At 45.5% G+C, this 19,815-nt stretch overlaps 1 protein-coding gene across 1 annotated transcript in view; it reads left to right on the top strand.

Moving 5' to 3' along the window:
• afg2a (AAA ATPase AFG2A) overlaps window positions 1-19,815 on the top strand; it is a 101,816-nt gene that overhangs the window by 24,200 nt on the left and 57,801 nt on the right. The window contains exons 13-15 of the mRNA XM_076739031.1: window positions 2,613-2,666; window positions 2,982-3,061; window positions 7,240-7,366. Of these exons, the coding sequence (XP_076595146.1) occupies window positions 2,613-2,666; window positions 2,982-3,061; window positions 7,240-7,366 (261 nt within the window). The remainder of the gene's footprint in view (window positions 1-2,612; window positions 2,667-2,981; window positions 3,062-7,239; window positions 7,367-19,815) is intronic.

A 19,815-nucleotide genomic window follows, 5' to 3' on the forward strand; every position in this document is an offset into this window, starting at 1 on the left:
CAAACTGAAGGAGGTGCTGGACAAAAGGGTGTTTCCTAGTTTTCATTCATGAATATGAACAAATAATGTATCACAGGTGTGCATCTTAGTGCCAAAACACTGCATCATGACTGCAGAAACAATAAGAGAGTTAATCCAAAAACTCACTCAGAGGAAGTATGACAGGACAGTCATGATGCAGGTTCAGCGGCGGCCAAAGTGTTGTGAGCAAGTTTTCATTAGCTTGATGATTTGTTGGTTCAGTCTCATCCCACGGGGGTCGCAGCGTTTTCGGCTCGTACCATGTAACCAAGGGAACGTTGATGAGATGAAGGTGATTTGTATAAAAACACTTCTTGTCCTTATGAAGAGCAGCAGAAGCGGAAGAGAGGTTGAACCCCTAACGTAGAGTTTTGTCCTTTTTTTTTTTCCCTTGAGTAGCTTCAAATTAGGAAAAAATCCTCTACACTTCTTCACTGAGGGTTGAACATTCAAACCCAAGACTTGGTGTTTTTGTAGCTGGACCTTTCTATTAAAAGGAAATTCAGTCTGACACATGTGGTATCTCTGGAAACTTTGAGATGTCCGCCACAATTTCAAATCATTTCCCCGGTTATGTAATGAGTGGCTGAGCGGTGAATCAGCGGTGCTTAAGAGTTTAACACACATCAAGTAGAAAATGAAATCATCCACGTATTACTCACACAGTGTGTGAACGTGTCAAAGAGGCCGTGGAGACGTTTCTGGTCCGACTGCTCAGCTTCCTCTGCAGAAAGCTTCCCCGTCTGACCTCTGACCCCGTGTTTGTCCCCTCTCATTCATCACCCCGTCCTCTCTGCCACCCGCCCAGGCCTGCTCGACAGAGATTGATTGATCAGCTTGTTGGATTTCTGATCAGTGAATAATTTGCGAAGCCGTTGCCATGCGAGACGCGAAGCTTCAACGGGATCTCTCAGCCGAGGTCATGAAGCCATCCGCAAGTGCGGGTGTGATTTGCAAGCTTGTTTTGTTTGTTTAGCTTTATTTGGCAGGATAATGTAAAGCAGCAACAAAATCGCAAAGGTGAAAGCTTTTCTTCAGCCTCCAGTTACACCTGCAGTCTAATCCAGAGCAGCTTCTCCCCTTTTTAAATGGCCGCGCTCATAAGAAAACAGCCTGCATGCACAATCGTCATTTTCCACAAAATGGTCTGAATGTGAAGTCTTTGCAGGTCAGTTCAGTGCTGCTTTATTCGTCCTGCATGGCGGCCTTCAAAATAAATGCATTAATATTTGCATGTTTGTAGACTGCAGAGGGGAGTCAGAGGTGAACCTCAAATATTTTCACTTTCACACATTGTTATTGAATTCTGCTTTGTGTCTGATACAAAGGTGATTTAAAAAAAAAAAAACAAACCTATAATCTTGTGCAGCTCTTCTCAAATCATCCGGAAGAGTATCTGTTTCATGAAACGGGTAAAAAACATCCTGTCCCTCCTGCATGCAGCCACTCTCCAGCATCTGCAATAACAGTATCAGGTTTTTCCAGAGCAGCAGTTGCTTTGACATAGATACGTTATCCAGATTTAAATGTGGATACTTTAAGGCTCTGCCTGTTTCCTCTGTGTGAAAAAGGCCTATTATCATCTTGTCAATTTCAGTTTCCTCCCACTGCAGCCACTCAGACACACTCACATCCGCAGACGTGCACACAGACACACACACACAGCTCGTATCTCTGCACTGTCAATGGTTTCAAAGCTCACCGTGTCCAGCCTTTGGCTCTGCCACAGAGAGGGAACCTGGGATTAATGAGTCAACCTCCACACTTACTGCAAGAGACAAAGGGGCTGGGAGTTAAGTGTCGTCTCCTCCGTCAGCCCGGAGGTGTTGAAAGGGTGGATTGCAGGGGAGGAAGTTCTTGTGAGGGCTGAGTGGATGTTTATCTGCATGTGAGCGAGGGAGAGAAGAGGCATGAAAGGACTGAAGGAGAGGCAGAGGAGAGCTAGAGGGACGGGTCAGTCAGTAGTAGTAGTAGTTCAAGGAGTGTTAGCGTTTTGCAGCAACTTGATCAAATTATTGATCTAAACTAAATGCGTTGTTTACTCGATGTGCAGCAGCAGTGCTAATAAAGGCAGTGGCAGCAGCAATTGCAGTACTGTTGTACTAGCAGTGCTGGGGAAGGCAGTAGTAGCAAACATGGTACTGCAGTGTTCACACAGCAGGAAATCTCTTTATTTGCCAGCTGAACCGCAGATGTTAGACAAACGTAATCCAGTACACAGTGTACAGTACAGTCAGCATTGAAATGTGCAATTACACCACACACACCCTGCTGTCCTTCATGACGTTCTCCCGCTGCGTTATCGCTGTTTCACTGCGTTCCTCTTTTTAATCTCCAGAAGACGGCGCAGAACAGCAGCTGCTTCTCCGGTCTTTCACATTGCTGCCTCTCAGCTTAAAAGCATCCACAAACGCAGCGCGCCCAGGTGACGCCTCGCAAAACGTGACCGCGATTCGCCGTGAGCGTCCTCAGGAAGCATGCGTGCAGCTCGATGCGTTGTTTTTCCAGCAGTTGAGATGCAACACCTGAACATCCCTAGCTGTCAGCATGTCAAACTCTAGACCACTCACATTCTGTTTAAACTTTTTCAGGGTCCAGAATTACTGAGCAAGTATGTTGGAGAGTCTGAAAGAGCCGTGAGAGAGGTACGTTCATTAGCTTCCCATACCTGATCATTACAGTCAAAGGTTTACAATGCTTTGTATCAACAAACCGTTTTCGTTATGTTGACGTAAAGTTACGCAAGCTGACATTCTTTCTGGGCCGCCTTCCATCCAAACTAAAGTGTTGTGCCTCTGCAAATATTTTTAGTGGTTGTTACAATAAACAGATGACCTGAGATGAAATTTATGGCATTATTGAACGCTGTATTTCCTGTGTATGTTTGTGCTGCGAGTGATTCATTGGGCCCGTTAAAGATTTGTCCTGTTTTCCTCTCCTATTGTTGCCAACACCTGCAGGTGTTTCGGAAGGCGAGGGCCGTCGCTCCCTCCATCGTCTTCTTTGATGAGATCGACGCTCTCGCCAGTGAGAGAGGAAGGTACAGTGTGTTACTTTTCTTAGCGCCATAGAAAGAGGGCTGGAATTAGGAGAAAAGCTGCAAAGAGACTCTGAAATTAAAGTCAAAAAACAGAGTTCCTGCCTGCATCATAACATTTCACCTCCTCTCTGAGAGCTCCTCGGGTTATTGTTCGCTGTTGACCACTGCTACTGTCCACTGTTTACTATTTTCAGCGCTGTGGTCATTCATTGTCCAGCGATGACAAATGCACAGTCATCGCTGCGGCCTGCTTCAATTTGCCGTCCCTCGCCTGTGTCCCAGCCTGTCTCACAAAGACTCACTTATGAATGGATGGAGCAAACATCCCAAAAAGTCTGCATGACTGCTCTGTCAAAGCCAGCCACTCACTTTCCGCGGCGTCCTCTCAGACTTTTGCGGCTTTGCGCTACCGGCGAGCACAGAACATAGTCTTGTCCGGAGGCGCTTTAGTGTGATGGCACTGGGAACATCTGTGGCTTAAAGGAAAGAGGACGGGGGGCGGACAGAGGACACAGACCGGAGGCGCACAAACACTTCATTGTGCCCGTCCACGGCAGATGGGGAAGGCCAAATATGCAGCATGCTTCCTGGTAAACCAGTCGATGAAACTAAATGTTGGAGGAAGGAGCACAGAAAGGCCAACAGGCCGACTCTTAAACCTTTCTGTGCAGGCCCTCAGTCACATGCTTCAAACGCTGCACAGCGTCTGAGACGTAACGTGTTTTGACATCTTTGATTCTGGTAAAGGGCCTCTGATCATGAAATGCAGATGATGTAAACAAAAACATTTTCTAGAGTGTTCCAACATTTTCTCAGTGCAGCTTAAATCTCAACTCGACAGAGACAATATATTTGATGTTTTCTCTCTTCAGCTTCGTTGAGTTTTGTAAATATCTGCTCGTTCTGAATTTGATGCAGCAACGTGTTTCAAACACGTTGGGACAGGAGCAACTACAGACTGGGAAAGATGTGGAATGCTCCAAAAACACCTGTTTGGAACATTCCACAGGTAAACAGGTTCACTGGTAACAGTGTATCATGATTGGGTGTGAAAGGGGCATCCTGGAAAGGCTCAGCCGTTCACAGGCGAGGACGGAGCGAGGTTCACCTCTTTGTGAACACATGATTGGATGAAGGAGATTAACACATGAGCTCAGGAACTCTTCATAAACCCGTTTGCGTCCTGTTTTTATTTACGTTTTTACACAGCGTTTCAGAATATGTTTTTCTGAAGGACCCTGGAACTTTTTGTACCTTCAGTTTGGTGCAGTCTTGACTCATTTCCAGCACACAGGATACGACTCCTGGCAACTTGTCTTCATCAATCAAGTTTTTACCGCTGACAGGTTCTCTCTGTTTTTTCAGTATGGTCGGCCTCCCCCCTCCTTATCTTGATGTTCAATTTTGCGAATGCACTCAGATTCTCCACCCAGCTGCAGCCGGCTTTCACCAATAATGCAGTTACAGCGTGAGAGTCTGTCAGCTGGCTGCGACGGACGCGGGGCTGGACCCGCGCCTGGAGGCCACTTGCCATTTTAAAAATGCACTTAGCGCTGATCTATAAAGGTTATTTATTGGTCTTCACTTCCTGCCATGTTTAATCAATGAAGTGGCTCACGCACACCGGCAAGAATTCAAAACTGTTGACACAACCAGACAGCCTCTGCAGTGCCGTGAATGTGTGTGTGGGTTTTTTTTTTCCTCTCGAGGCAGGAGATGAGAAGCACCTGTAAATCTGTCAGCCTACCTGCCACGAGTCCAAACCGGTGGAATGAAATGAAGAAGACAGAGAGAAGACAGGAAGAGAGGCAAACCAGGGTAGACAAACACAGACAGCGAATGTTTGATAGAGGCAGAGATTGACAGATGAGACAAAGACAAAAAAATCACTGACTGGAACAGAAATGAAGTGACATTTCTCCCCTTTCCTCCATGGTGCTGACATCGTCTCTCCTTTTGTCTCTGCCTCTGTTACACCACTTTACTTCACCACCAAATGTCCTCTCTCCAATATTTTTCACCTCATATTCCCTCTCCACTACTCCACTTCACCACTCTCTCCTCCTCTCCCTAAACCTCTCGCCTCCTTCCTTTTCTCCCCTCTATCTCCCCTCACCCAAACTTTCTCTCTCTGTCTCCCTCTCCCTCCCTCCCTCTCTTTCGCTCTTTCTCTCCCTACATATCTCAGTGACAGAGCTCCTTTGTGTTCCTCTGCAGCCTTGTCTCTGCTAATGACGTCTGGCACTTCCGCTGGCCCTGTCAACAGAGACTGTGTGTGTGTGTGTGTGTGTGTGTGTGTGTGTGTGTGTGTGTGTGTGTGTGTGTGTGTGTGTGTGTGTGTGTGAGAGCTGAGAAGAGTGGCTGTCTGCACTGCACTATGGAAAATAACCACCTTGTTCTGCAGTGACTAACACATTGATGAGTTTCTTAAAGGATAAAGCTGCTGATATTCTATATTATATTTGTCTCGCTGTCAACAAACCCGTCTGAAAGTGTTACTCATGCAGCCAAGGCCTGATAGATCTTCTTCCTCCGTGCCACAGAGCTCTACTGTTGTCCAAAAACTATTAAAAACACATTGGTGAGACACACCGTCGCACTGGCTGACATGTTCCTTCATTGCATGAACACACACAGTAGTTTATGTTGAGTTAATCCCACGTGCACTGCCCAAATACTCACTAGTGCATCAAATGTGGATTAATCCGCATCTGAAAATAGTCCCAATCAAATGCCCTGTTTACCCCTGTCCGAGTAACATTTGCTGAAATCCTCAGTGCTCAGCTGTTTGAAATTATTTAGCCTCTTTATAAAAAAATGAACCATGAAAGGGGCCACACTAAGTAATTTGAGTCTTCTCTATCACATTGAGTCCGTGGACACAGTTTGATTCCCAGTAATGACGATGACAATGACAGGAATTTTAGATTCCCTGAATCTGAGACTTCTGGGGACGTTTTAGTGTGAAACCTCCAGGTTTGCATTGCAGTCTGCACGGGTGGAGACGGACAGTTTTGGAAACGATTATGCAGACACCAGAGTTTGGCTTCCTGAGTGGGGCTTGTCAGTCACGTCGCACCCTATCACATGACCCTCCTCTGCAAAAACTAAACTATATCTATTAGGCTTGACTACCAGCTGTTAATTCAACATGGATAGTGAATTACAGGTGTCGCTACCTTGTTAGCTATGCTAGCAGCTGTCATGCAGTTAGTTCATTTTTATCATGCTACTACTACCAGCACACACATGCACGGTGTGTCCACTGGATTAACGGCACACCATCAGGCCTTCAGTGCTCAGAAGGGTTGTGTCGTTATGTGCCAGTTATCAAAAATCAGGTTTCATTTAATGCAAATCTTAAGAATTCTGACTTTAAGTGTTATATATTGCACGCACAGTATCTCATGCTGATCTTGGAGTATGGAAACCTGGGTGGGATGAACTTCAGCAGAGCATTTGCAAGTCCAAACAAGGTGACATATTTGTTAACTTTGTCTAAAGGAAGGCTGCTTTATTTGAGAGGGATGACGTGCTTTCTGGTGCCTTGTTTTGAGTTGCAGTTCAGTAGGACGTCATTGGCAGGAAAGCTCACTCCTGCTGCCAAAGCCTTTTCTTTTTTCAAATGAAGAAGAATTGCTCTAATGAAAGAACCTGCTATCAGAGTGTCAGTGAAACTATTCAAGAGTTCCCTACAGGTATTCAAGAACTGGATGATTCGCTTCAGTACGTAATCCGGCAAATATCGGTGATCAATGAGAGAAGTTTGAGCCGTGTGTCGTATTGGACTCCTGAGAGCACTAACTTTCATGCTGCTGCGTATTTGTATGATCCATGCACTCAATCATCCCTCACACATTCATTTCCATTCTCTCTCTTTCCTTCCATTGTTCCACTTGTCTCTCTTCTGTCCATATTTCTTCTTTCCACCCGTCTTCCCTTCATTTCTTTTCAGTCCACGGTGTCTTTCCTCCCACCTGTCCCTCCATTCATCATCTATTTATAATTCGTACTACACCGTGGATAATTCCCTTTTTTCTGGGTTTCTGGCTGTGAATTAGCATCCCTTTCCCTCTCCATCATCCATCCTTCCATTCAATCGTCCGTCCACACATCAGTCCCATCCTTGTTTCGATCCTGTCCACTCATCTGTCTTATGCTCTCATTCACCCCTCCAGCTCCTCGGGCTCCGGCGGCGTAGGCGACCGGGTCCTGGCTCAGCTCCTGACAGAGATGGACGGCATCGAGCAGCTCCGAGACGTCACTGTGCTTGCCGCCACCAACCGGCCCGACATGATCGATAAGGTAAACAGACGCTGGCTGTCTTTATCTCTCCTTCCTCCTCTTTGGTGTGTGATTGATAAGGTTGAGGGGATGTTGTGTGTTTGTCTCTCTTGTCTCCTCCTTTCCCTCCCTGCCTCTGTTGTACATGATGGATAAGGTTAAAGGTCGCTCGCTCAGGTCTGTCTTCCCTGAGTCTCCTTTCTGATGCTGTCAGTGGTTGTTTTGGTGCAGCTGGATTAGATGCGAGAGCACTACAGCTTGTTTGGTTTCGGGTCCATTTGTTTTAAACATGTTTGGAGTGGTTTAGTCTACCGAGAGCTTAAGCTCATGTCATTTAGTTTGTTTGGCTAAATGGCACCAAATAACTTTCTGTCCTCTTCCAAGAGATCAAATGGTGATGACTGAAAAGGAAAAGGAAGTGACTCGAAAACACTTAATGTTTATGGGTCTACAGATATGGTTGTTTTCATTTGAGGTGCAACAGAGAGTCAATAGATTAGTTTCGTTTTAATCCAGAACACCATCAAAGGTAAAGTGAGTGCAAGTGCAAGTGAGTCGATTATGCTTGACAGGAATAAGTTTGTTGGTATCTGTTGCTGCCTTCACATCCTCTAAACTGAGGCTGGATTCTTTTGATAGCCGCTTTCATTTTGCAGCTCGTTCACAATTTGCAAAAGACCCAGATTTGCTAAACTCTGACACCAACAAGCCTATTATCTAACACTGCATCTCCTCTCCATCTTCTGTAGCCATGCTGTGGCTCTAGGGATGGTCTTTGGTCCAGACTGAAACAGGTTTCCTTCAGTCAAAATATCAGTTTGCGCAGTCCTTTGGTTAATGAGTAAATACCTATGTAAAAGTTAGAAAGGTTGCAGCTGTTATTCAGCGCATCACATTCATTCATTCATTTAAAGAACATTTCACATGTTCAAGCTACAGGCTGCAGACATTCATTAGCCTTGAGCCAGAGAGTAACTGCAGCACAGTAAGAGTTTCCCCTCAGATACAGTCAACTTAGAGCTACAGGTGGCAGTCATACATTCATCTTTCTTTCTTCTTCCCTCCATGACAATTTGAGAAAATGAAGATGCTATTATCAGTCTTTTTCTTCGTCAGCCCCCCCCCCCCCGCCCATTTTCTATTTGTCTACCCTTTTATCCTTCTACCCTTCCTCTTCCCATCTACAAAAGCTTTCTTTGGTCTCTTATCCACCCATCTCCGTCCTAATGAAATTTCCTGAGTGCTGATCAAAGACGAGTCTGGGCCTTGTCAGAAAGGATGTAGGAAAGGAGAATGTGGTGGTGCTTCTTTACCTCCTGCTCAAGCCGCCGTCTGTCTTTCCTCCATTTTTCTGTACTTAACTTACTTTAAGTATACTTTGATATCTGTCAGGAGGCAGTGATTATAGAGGAGTATATCCCTCATTACAAGATAACAATCCTAACAGCAGCTAACATTTGGGAAATTCGAGTTGTCTTTCCAGTCTGTGTAACTTTGGTAAGACTCAAAGTTTTTTGGATGATTTCTGTTTAAAGTTTTTGAGGAAACTTTCAGAAGCTTAAGTAATAAACTGTGAACTCCTCACTGCAAATCCATCGGCACTTCGAGATACTCCTCGGAGAAATCCTCCACACACAAATGTTGGGTAACCCCCTCCCCAGACCCTCCACCCCCACCCCATTTCTAGCCCACTTGTGGAGAATTGATCCATCGCTGTGGTGGAGGAATGACAGCAACTTCCTCCGCCTCTGCAACTGGTTGCCATCTCATTTCAAACTCCATTAGCATTGTGGCAGCTAAGGAACAGCCTGAGTGTGTGTGTGTGTGTGTGTGTGTGTGTGTGTGTGTGTGTGTGTGTGTGTGTGTGTGAGGGAAAAAGATGCATGAAGAGAAGAAGACAGAGAGAAAGAAACTCTTATAACAGTAGGTAGGGGGTCGAGCCCCCGGGTGGACAGATGGGAAACCCCAGGCGTCCTTCCACAAGCTGGCCTCCCTCTCAGGAAGTGGTCTCCCGCCCGGGCAGCTGAGAAATCAGATTACCTCCTCCTCCTCCCTGCACCCCCCACTGGGCGAGTGTGTGTGTGTGTTTGTTCAGCAAAGTTCAAGTCATTTGAATAAGGAAGCTATGAAATACATTTGTAAAGGAAGCTACCAAATGGACAGATAGTCCCCCCCCCGCCCCCCCGGTGGGTTTAGCGCCCTTCCCGCCTTTGACGCCCCTTTGCCACCACTGACGCTGACTGTCAGTTCACACCGGAGATGGGCGTATTTCCATACCAATGGCAGGATATGATGGGACAAATGAAGATTAATGGGACGCTCGGGTGTCAATGAAGTCATTGTCGACTCTTGGTGTGGCGGAGGAGGCTCCTGGGGGCCTCAGCTGTTTGATGGGCAGGGTGGGAGGGATGGAGAGAGGAAGAGATGGGAGAAAGTGGCGTCTACTTTGGTTTGGAAGGAGCAGGCCTGGTGTCCATCTTTCAGTCACGTTTACAGCGGGCTGTTTCGGGAAACTCTCATGTGGCTCACAATGCTTTTATGTGACAGACTGAGTGAGGTTGAACTGGACCTCTGTGACATTTAGGAAGCTTTTTAGCAACAATGTGAAGGTTTACATGAAATGTTAGACATTGTCTTTATCATAATCCATAGTCCAAATTCATTGTTTTCAAGCCAGCTGTGATTAAAGCTAACATGTTGTTGAAGTTAGTTCCCTCTGACAGAAGGAAGAATCAGAATCAGAATCTCAATTCCTGAATAAACACAATTTTTCTCAACACCAGAACTACTTGAGATGGTTCTTTATGTTGTGTTGAACATACACTCGATCTAAAACAACTAAAACAATCTTGACACTCAGTAGTAAATGTTCTTTTGGACATTTATCGAAGCACTTCAAGGACTTCTCATTCGTGTTTTACGTCAGTGGGAAAGCTGTTAGTTTCTTTGTGTTGGCTCTGTATGAAACGTGTGTCTCCAGACTCCGCAGCGCTTTTAATGACAAACTAAAGAGGCCTTAAGTTGGAATAATACTGAAGCTTAACTTTTAGGACGAAGACATCCTGTCCCTTTGCAGCTTCCTGTGGCTTTTGTTTATTTCACCAGTGACAAACATGACCAGCTACGCAACAACTTACGCACATAATGTGACTAATTTGGTTGAATCACATCCTAACAAATGCATAATAGAAGATAACAAATAAATAGTTTTCACACGATCACACAAAGTCCTTCTGCTTCCTCTCGCCTTTATGTCACAGCAGTGATAAAGGAAATTATTATTCGCAGCTGCAGACCGACCAGAATAATCACTTCTTGTGCCAAACGTACACACATATCAACCTCTTTAACTCCTAAAGCATCGTCTGCGGCTGGATATCTAATGGCATAAAGTCGTGTAACAAGTGTAGAAGGTGCAGAGGCAACCCCCAGCCAGCCCCTCGCCACCACCTTAAAAAAACTTCTTACACTTCCTCTTTGTATTGCACCAATCAGCCAAGCCCACCTCTGACCCAGCGAGTCCAGGCTGTGGTGATTGATTAGCACCACCAGGAATATTTATCCAGCCTGGTCAGGAGGAAGAGCCGCCTGTCACTGTGTTTGTCCAGCAGCTACACACACACACACACACACACACACACACACACACACACACGCACCCAAACAAAATGGCCTGTTTGCCATTTGTAGTTGTCTAAAAGCGCATTTTGACTTGTCTCCGTCAGTTTGTTGGTGCTGTGTTTGTGGCGCTGGTTTGGTGTTTCACTGAGTCGCCTATTTGTTTATCCTAATGCGTGCCGGGCTTCACCCGTGCTATCAGGAGTGCTTACAGTGGAGAAGATTACTAGCAGATGGGTCTTTGTTTGGGACCAGAAGTTCCCAACTGGGCTCTTATCAGATCAAGGGGTGAAAAGAAAACAGAGGCAATAGAATTAGGGTTGAAAGGCCAGTACGTCTGTCCTGATAGGAGCAATTAACATGGCTGCATTTCACAGCTGTCAATAGATGAAACTGGAAACTGGATTTGTCTGACAGACAGTTCAAATATATTCAGTTTGCAATAATAACATAGATAGGAAAGCAGTTAGAGAAGCTGGATTTAGTGAGAGAAAGCATCTAGTGGAGTGACTGTAGAGATGGCACTGTCTGATTGCATTAGCAAATGATAGCATGCTAACACGCTAAACCAAAATGGTGAGTGGAGTTAATATCATACCTGCTTAACCTCAGCATGTTAGCCTTCTTTTTGTGAACATGCTGATGTTAGCGTGTAGCTCAAAGCACTGCCGGGCCCAAGTGTAGCCTGACATTAGCTGCTAGCTTGGCTGTAGACTCGTGCTCTTCTTCCTGAATAAAGGCTCAGAAATGGTTGTTACTGGTTTAAAAATGTCTGCTTAGCAGCTTCACTTTCTGGAACTTTCAGCTGCATTTTGTCTTTCACTCTGGTGAAGGAGGCCACATCTGAAAGATGCTAAAAATTAGGAATTGTTTTATCTTTTTCTTTGTTTTCAACCATTTTATTGGTTAAGTTTAATTGAGCAAACATTCCTCATCCATCACAGTGATCTGAACGAAATCTCATGGGATCCACAAACATCCTCTTTAAGATATCTTCCTTCTCAGCCACTGACGAAGTGCTTTCATTATTTCTATTGCATAAATACAAATATTAAACTATAATCGCACGGATGAATCACAACACGCCCGTTTGCACAGCCGCTCGCACATTTCCTCCAGTGTTACGTACCCGTTGCACTCGCTGTGTTGTGGGTGAAATTGTGCCAGATTGCTGTTTGAGTCACCTAACAGCTCCTCGGGCGTGTTACTGTGCTGGAATAATGACAGCAAATAAATGGCTGAAATACTTTCCTTCATGAGAATACTCTTTGCCAGATTTTTGCCATAAAACACTGAGGTTAGCTTCGCTCTAATTATATGATGTTCAGATTGACTGCGAGCACAGAAATCAAGCCGTTTCTTGGCTGGTCTGTAACGTGTCCCAGCGTGGTTTGAAGGATGTAAAGAGATCATTTTCTAGAATACAAAGCATTCCACTGCATTTATTTGTCATAAAGTTGTTTTTGTTTTGATGTCTCATCTTCCAGCAGCGTAGCTCGTTAACTGCCCGATCAGAATGCCTTTTCTCTCCACTCATGTTCTCTATTAGGCTCTCTCCCCCTTCACGTTCGAGGCTCCTCCCTCTGAAGTCAGCCCCTCTTCTGTAGTGTGGCTTCTGAACAGGAGATGGTGCCAAACTTGACACGGGTCACTTCTTGACAATTATGTTCAATACTGGCAATTCCTGCAGGTTAAAACCTCTCCAGAGTTCATACAAAAAGCTGGAAAAAAGGCTCAAACCTGCCAAAATGTTGCTTAATGGATAAAGGAAGAAAGGTCTGCAGTTAGGGCTTCAGTTCCCGCTGAGGACAGAGTAAGATCTGCTTTCTTAGATTAAAGTCATGGCTAAATGTCAGATAAAGTCCACTTTTCTTTGTGGCTGGCAACAGCAGGAAACAGGTCACACTGAATTCATTGTTACCACATAGAAACAGGCTGAAAAGCTGGCTTTAATCTCCAGTAACTGTCGTGTGATTTAATATTTTCTTGTATTGGATTATGGTACTTTGTGCAGCAGCTCCAGGTCTTTATGTCGTCTCTCTAAATTTAGCAGCAATTTAGCTGTTCTATCCATTTTTTGTCACTCACTGAACTGCGGCTCTACGGCATGATGAATGGCACTGAAACACGAGGCCTTGTGCGATATTTTATGAGCCTTCACGGTCTTGTGGTGTTGTGTCCTAACGCATACTTCCAGTAACACAAGCTGGCGTTGTAATTGTGCAACATGTGACTATTTCATGGTCACGATTTATGATTGTAAGTCACGCTTGTTTTCACAGAGTTAGTCCAAGACCCACAAAATCCAGCGTTTATATCTATTAACTGGACTCTCCCGCTGTACTTCGTGAAGTCACTCACATGACTGCAGTGTGTCTGGCTCCGCGTCTTCCTCCTAACAAGCAGGTTCATGTCGATGAAGGTGCATTAATTCACAAAGTCCCTCTGTGGCCTGCTGGGCTTTCGCAGGAGTCGTGCAAAGTAAATACCTGACATCAGGCCAGTTTGAGCAGCCTGAACATCTGCCAGTGTTTTCCGAGCCAGTCTGGACGTTGCTAATTGTAATCACAGGCGAATTCCAGCAGACTGTAATTAGTGGGCCACTTTATAAGTATTCAGGCATTAGCTAAGTGTAGCTTTGATTTTTCTTTCCTCCCTCTCTCTCTTGCATTCAGCTCTCACATCGCTGCCTCTGTGTGTGTGTGTGTGTTTGTTTATGGCTTTTCATTCATGTATGCTTGCATGCTGGTGTCCCCGATCTTAATCAGTGGTGTTTTGCAAGTGATTAATGCGTTTGTTATCACCTGCCTGGTGAACCTGAATGGTGGGGTTTCCCGCCTCGTGACTGCTGAGACAGCATCGAATAAGTTCTAAATCACACAAAAGCAAGTCGTCTTAACTCTCTTCTCTCTCTCTCTCTCACACTGTGTTGTGATAGAAATGTGCAATTTTATGTGCAATGTGTCGACCAGGGCTGCAACTGACAATGCAGGGTTGATTATGGAATAATCATTTGGTCTATTAAATGTCAGAAAATGGCAAAATGGCTGCTTGTTTTGTCCGACCAACAGTCCAATAACCAAAGATTTTAGCTTACAAAGACGTGAAATGGAGAAAAGCAGCAAGTCTTTGCATTTAAAAAGCTGGGATCTGCAAATGTTTTGCATTTTTAATGATGAATTCCTTAAATGATCAATTCATTTTCTCTCATTTGTCTAACTGATTATTGGCGAATCATTTTAACCCTAGTGAGCCATGCTGTATGTGGTTTGAGTGTGTGTGCTGATATGAATACCTCTTCACACCCGCCTCCATAAAGACTGTACATGATGACTGAAGTGAAGAAAGCCTCCCATGAACCCTCAAAACATTTCCGCCTTTGTTGTTTGGCCTCACCAGAGGGCATCGGAGGATCCTCGGGGTTTCGCTCAGTGAATACCTTTTGTTTTGCCTTTTCTTTGGCAGAAACCTCCACCTGAGCCGTGCCTCCGCTCAACAGGAAACAACCCTTAGCTAAAAGTGCGGCTATGAGCCAGCCAGTCAAAACAGGCCATATTTTATTTTGTGTTGGACTGACGTTATCATCTCCCAAGCTTTGCTCTCCTCTCGTGACGAGCCAAGCATGATGGAATCTCTATTGGTGCTGTCTTAAAGGATTAGAGCTTATTCACTGTTTTTTCCTGACTGCACAGTTCTGAATAGGGCCCCGCTGCCGCAGTACAGGGTGTCCTGCTGAAGCTGAGCTGAGCTGAGCTGTCCATATTATCCACACTGTAGCTGTTCGTGTCTCTCAGCTTAAACGCCGTGTTCTTTTTAACTGTTTTGATCCGGGCTTGAGTTCTCAATATTAACCACTAGCTGCAGTTTTTGGTATTATTCCCTTTGCTTAAACACCATCCTGTTTGGAGAAGTATTTCCTGCCCTGGTCGTGTTTCTAAGATGCAGTAATGAGAAGGCAGAGTGAGAGTTTTGGCTTGTGGCTTAGCGAAGCTACAGTGGCAAAAGAAAACAAAAAGTGTGTGTGTGTGTCTTTGCAACCAAGTAATGGGATACCACCAAGGGATGGATGAGCTCTGGGAAGCTGTGTGCGTGTGTGTGTGTGTGTGTGTGTGTGTTTGTGAGCACTGGGGGAGCAGGATCCCCAGGCAAGTATCAGACTTCAAGGGCTGTATTAGTATCAGCTTACACATGTGTGCATCCAAGAATACCACCACAAAAAGCCTCCAATCCGACCAAACACAGAAAAAAAGCCCTGCAAGACCAGACTAACCCTGGTTATCAAGCCACAAACAGATTGAACTCGGTGGAAGGAAGTAAAATCAACGTGTACAACTAAACTTTAGGAAGTTAAAGAAGACTTTTCTGCAATATTAGAGGGGTTCGTTCACTTCAGCTGCTCGTGGTTTTGCATGTTTTATTCTTTTTTTCCGTCTCTTGACTGCAGAGCTCTCTATGTTGAGGTGACCCAAGATAGGATAAGACTTGCCGTTAATAAATCAAAAGACACTGCGTTTCCGCCAGCTACTCCTCTGTTTTGGTGAGCTGGAGAGAGAGAAAGACATGAGGATGGTGGAGGGAGGTGTGTGTGTGTGTGTGTGTGTGTGTGTGTTGTGGAGGTGAGGGTGGTGTGGAGGAGGGAGGGATAGGGAGGAAATGAGGGCTCTTTGTGCTCTGCTACCTGGCAGACATCTCCAGCATGTGTCGTCTTGCCTCTTGGCAAGCCGAGACCACCGGCGCCCTTGGAATGCTCTCAGTTCAGGAAATCTCGTTTATTCTCATAAATGCTACTTCTAACCCCCCTTCTGCAATACTGCTGCAGAGCGAGTGTACTTTCCTCGTTTTACGTCTCAGTGTGTCTGTCTTTCTCTGTATTTTTGTCTTCTTTCTGTCTTCGTCAAGTGACAAAGATTCGTCTGTGCTCTGCATACCGAGGCGGCTGTGCTTCTCCTCATGGGAGTGGTTATATTAAATATGGCAATGCTACTAATCAGTGAGCATAAATATGATAAAATAAAATTATATTTACCAGGATAGCAGATTCTGTCCATGTTGTTCACCCCTAATGAGTACAATGAATGCAGAGTTGTCCATGCAGTCACTTACCAGCCTGTTCATACTGCATAGATTAATATATTCCAGTTTCAGTGCAGATTCTTAGCTACAAGCAGCAACGTTCAGCATTTACATGGAGGCACAGGGAAGAATTTGATGCTACACCTCCCTGAACTCAGGTTATTTCAAATAGAAATGAAACCGTGACTTCAGTGCGTCAGCCTCATATTCTGCCTCACACCCCTGCATTCAGTGAGATGCTGCCAGCTACTGTAGCTAGCAGATGAATTTAGCAACAGAATGCATGTGTCATTGCTGATTCTTGCTTCTGATAGAAGTGTTATCTGCTGTGATAGTTTACAGTGATTGGCAGTTGACAGCTGGCGAATGAAGCTGCTTTAATCGACATGATTTAGAGAAAATGATCAGCGCGTCATCAGTGCTTCTCACAGAAATGGACCGTCTCTTTTTGGGATTATCTGACATGTATTGAAACACACTCACAGGTTAATTTGAACGTAAGCTTTACTTGTGTATCGGTGTGCTGATGCAGCTGGAGCGCCAACGCTGACAAAAAAATGCAAAGTCGCCGGGCAAGATCGCTGAAATGGCAAATCAAATCCGTGCAAACACGCGTTTCCTAGTAGATTACGTAACTGTGACGTGAACGCTGCATTTCTGCTGTTTGTCTCATGACAAAAAAAAAAAAACAAAAACAAAAACAACTGCTGCTCATAACTGTCCACAGTTGTAAAATCCCGTCTTTACACCACTGTGCAGTGTTCTGGCATCTGACAAGCTTTCAGACTCGTGGATCTATTACTCAAACGGGCCTTCCTGGGTTGTATTTCATGTCTCACCGGTACCTGAAACAACATGCCTCCACCGAAACGCATGGGCAAAACACAGAGTGCAGACAGGTGATGGAAATTGTGTCTACATTTTGGGATCCACTAAATGTCTTAAACTGTGAAATCCACCTTTACTTCACATTTTGAATTTAGACAACTGAGTGATTAATAGCGAAATAAATGTGCCACCTGAACGTCAGACATCCCGCCTGGTCTTTCACTAGTCTGTGTAAAAACCACGGAGTAGCGAGGAGTCATCACTCGCCACCGTCAGGGTACAGTCAGACCCACAAACAGAATAGAAACTGGTAGGGGGCCAACTGGAGGGGGTGCAACAAATAATACCCCCTTTGTATGCTCCAAATATCCCCTGCTGAAGCTCCCTGAGCCCGGATCTCTGCTCTGGGGATCCCAACACCACATTAAGAGCTGCTTACAAGTGGATAAGGTGTAAGTTTTGGGGGGATTTGAAATGGGAGTTGGAGGAGGAGGGGGTACGGTAATGTCGCAAAGGGAGCTACAGTGTGTCTCCTTTTTTTCCCTGTGATAAAAAGCAGGTTCGTGCTCCTTTTTCTGTCCACTTCAACAAGGCCCAGTGGCGTGTTTGGAGAATGGCTAAACAAATGGGCTATTATTTGCTGCAGTCATTTCAGAGGCGCGCCGGACAGGCCGGGGGAGTAATGGTATCCCAATGTATATCCTCTGCCGGCCTCAGTCATCTTCATCAAGATTTAAGTTACCCATTGTAGCTGAAATGAAATCAATCCCACCAGGCCCTTCTGTGAGGGGGACCATTTGGCTGTCAGAGCTGGAGTTGTGTTTCCGTGTACCGGAGCTGTATGTATATATCAGTGTTGGTTAAGCGTGTGGTTAAGTAGATTCCTTTGGATATATGAGGCCGTCAGCTGCTTTGTGTGTGTGTAAGAGGAATAGTTAACATTAGGATTACAGCTGCAAGGAGTGATTATTGAGTTATTCCACGCTCCTCCTTGGTCTTAAAGATAGTCCCCTCATATGTTCCTCAGAATCTTTACAGTGTTTGTTTTGTTTGACCAGCAGTCCAACATTGATACGAACCAATGAAAATCCCCATGTTTGACCTTTTTGTTGATCGGTTACTTGAAAATATCTAATCAATGATCAGAGCTATGGTTGTTGATTTCCTTATCATAGGACGCTTTGTTTCATCATGTCTGCGCCAGAAAAAACGACACATTTCCAGGATGCCCCTTTCATACCCGGTCATACTCTCACCTGTTACCAGTGAACCTGTTTACCTGTGGAATGTTCCAAACAGGTGTTTTTGGAACATTCCAAGACTTTGCCAGTTTTTTGTTTCTCCTCTCCCAACTTGTTTGAAACATGTTGTTGCATCAGATTCAGAATAAGATATAGTTACAAAAATCAATGAAGCTGATGAGAGAAAACATTAAATTGCAAAAAGGGTTAAAAAACGATCACATTGTTTTATTTTTCTTTTATGCAACGTCCCAACCTTTTTGTGATCGGGGCTGTAGTTGCTGATTTTAATGAGAAGGTCAGGTAGAAATACAACAATAAAGCGAGACAGAAACATGTCTGAGGTGCTTGAGGCCCCGCGGCTCCGCTGCAAGGACTTGGCAGATGTATCGGAAAGAGGATGACGGCGCGGTGTCACTTCATTTCCTCTTTCACAGGCTCTGCTTGATGAATGACCGTGTGAAAGGCGGCCGTCTCGTAGGTTTGGTAGGTTGCGTCTTTGTGTGTGTGTGTTGGTGTTGCAGAAGAAGGGCACCAGCACCTCTTTTTCCCCCCTGCGTGTCATCTCTGAAGCCAAAGTAATTTATGGCTGTCAGGAAGTCCCCAGAAGCGCTCTGATGCCCGAAAAAACCTTGACATGGGTGGGTTTGGGGGATGGAGGGGGCTGAGTTGGTGCCACACCCACCGAACGCTCTCATGTATTTCTTGTGTCAAAGGGCCACGGGGAGGTCCCGTCCTAAATCCTGTTGCCTGAGAAATGAAAGAATTTCAGAGGTTGCCTGGTCCACTGTCCTCCGGGCCAGACCCCAGAACTAATCTCTTTCATCTCCTCTTCTCGGGGGGAGATGGGCGATGAGGGGATGCTACAGCCTCTTCCTCCTCCTCCTCCTCTGGGATCTTTGCGTCTGTCGAGCAGATCGCCTCAGGGAGATGTGACTGCGCCCTCCTTCTCTATCGGCCTTCTCTCTTTGCCGTAGACTCCACTGATCCCCACCTCCCTCCCTCCCTCCCTCGCTCCCTCCGCTAAGCCTTCCCCCCTTGCTCCCTCCCTCCTTCCCTTCCCCTCCTCTCCCTCCCTGGGCCTCTGAGCTGGACTGCCTTCCCTTTGGCTTTCCCCTCTTCCTTCCTTCCTCAGTTCCTCCACTAATAGCTCCCTTGTTCCTGACTAGTCAGGGCTGCCAGTTGAGCGGTCATTCGTGGAAGATTCATTCGCGGCGCGGTAATTGTAAACAGACAGAGAGCGAGAGAGAGACGTTGGAGCATTAAACCTACTGGTCGCAGACAGAAAGCAGAATGAAGGAGCTCTCTTCGCTTCTTCACTGTCTCCCTCCTCCTTTTCCTCTCTCTTCGATATCTCCATCATCTTTATTACTTATCCGGTCCCCCCCTCCCAATCTTCCCTCCTTCTCCGCCTCCTGTATTTTCTGCCCCTCATAATTCAGGCACTACTTATATCCATGGGCGATCTGCGTCTTATTTCACTGCTAAATGTTGCATGGAATTATGTTACGCCCTCGAATGCTTAATAGAGCCCAGCTACACGCTTGCTATGTTGTTTTGCTTTCCTGAGATGGAGTCACATGTTTGTTGTGTTTTGCATCTGTTCCAGCTCCAGGGAGATACATGCACACAACCACACAATGAGACAAATGCAGATTTCCTGAGCCGCAACTGAAAATGAGAGACTCTCTGATGCTGAAGTGAGACTTT

Source organism: Chaetodon auriga, chromosome 9, assembly GCF_051107435.1.
Source record: "Chaetodon auriga isolate fChaAug3 chromosome 9, fChaAug3.hap1, whole genome shotgun sequence".
NCBI classification, from domain to species: Eukaryota; Metazoa; Chordata; class Actinopteri; order Chaetodontiformes; family Chaetodontidae; genus Chaetodon; species Chaetodon auriga.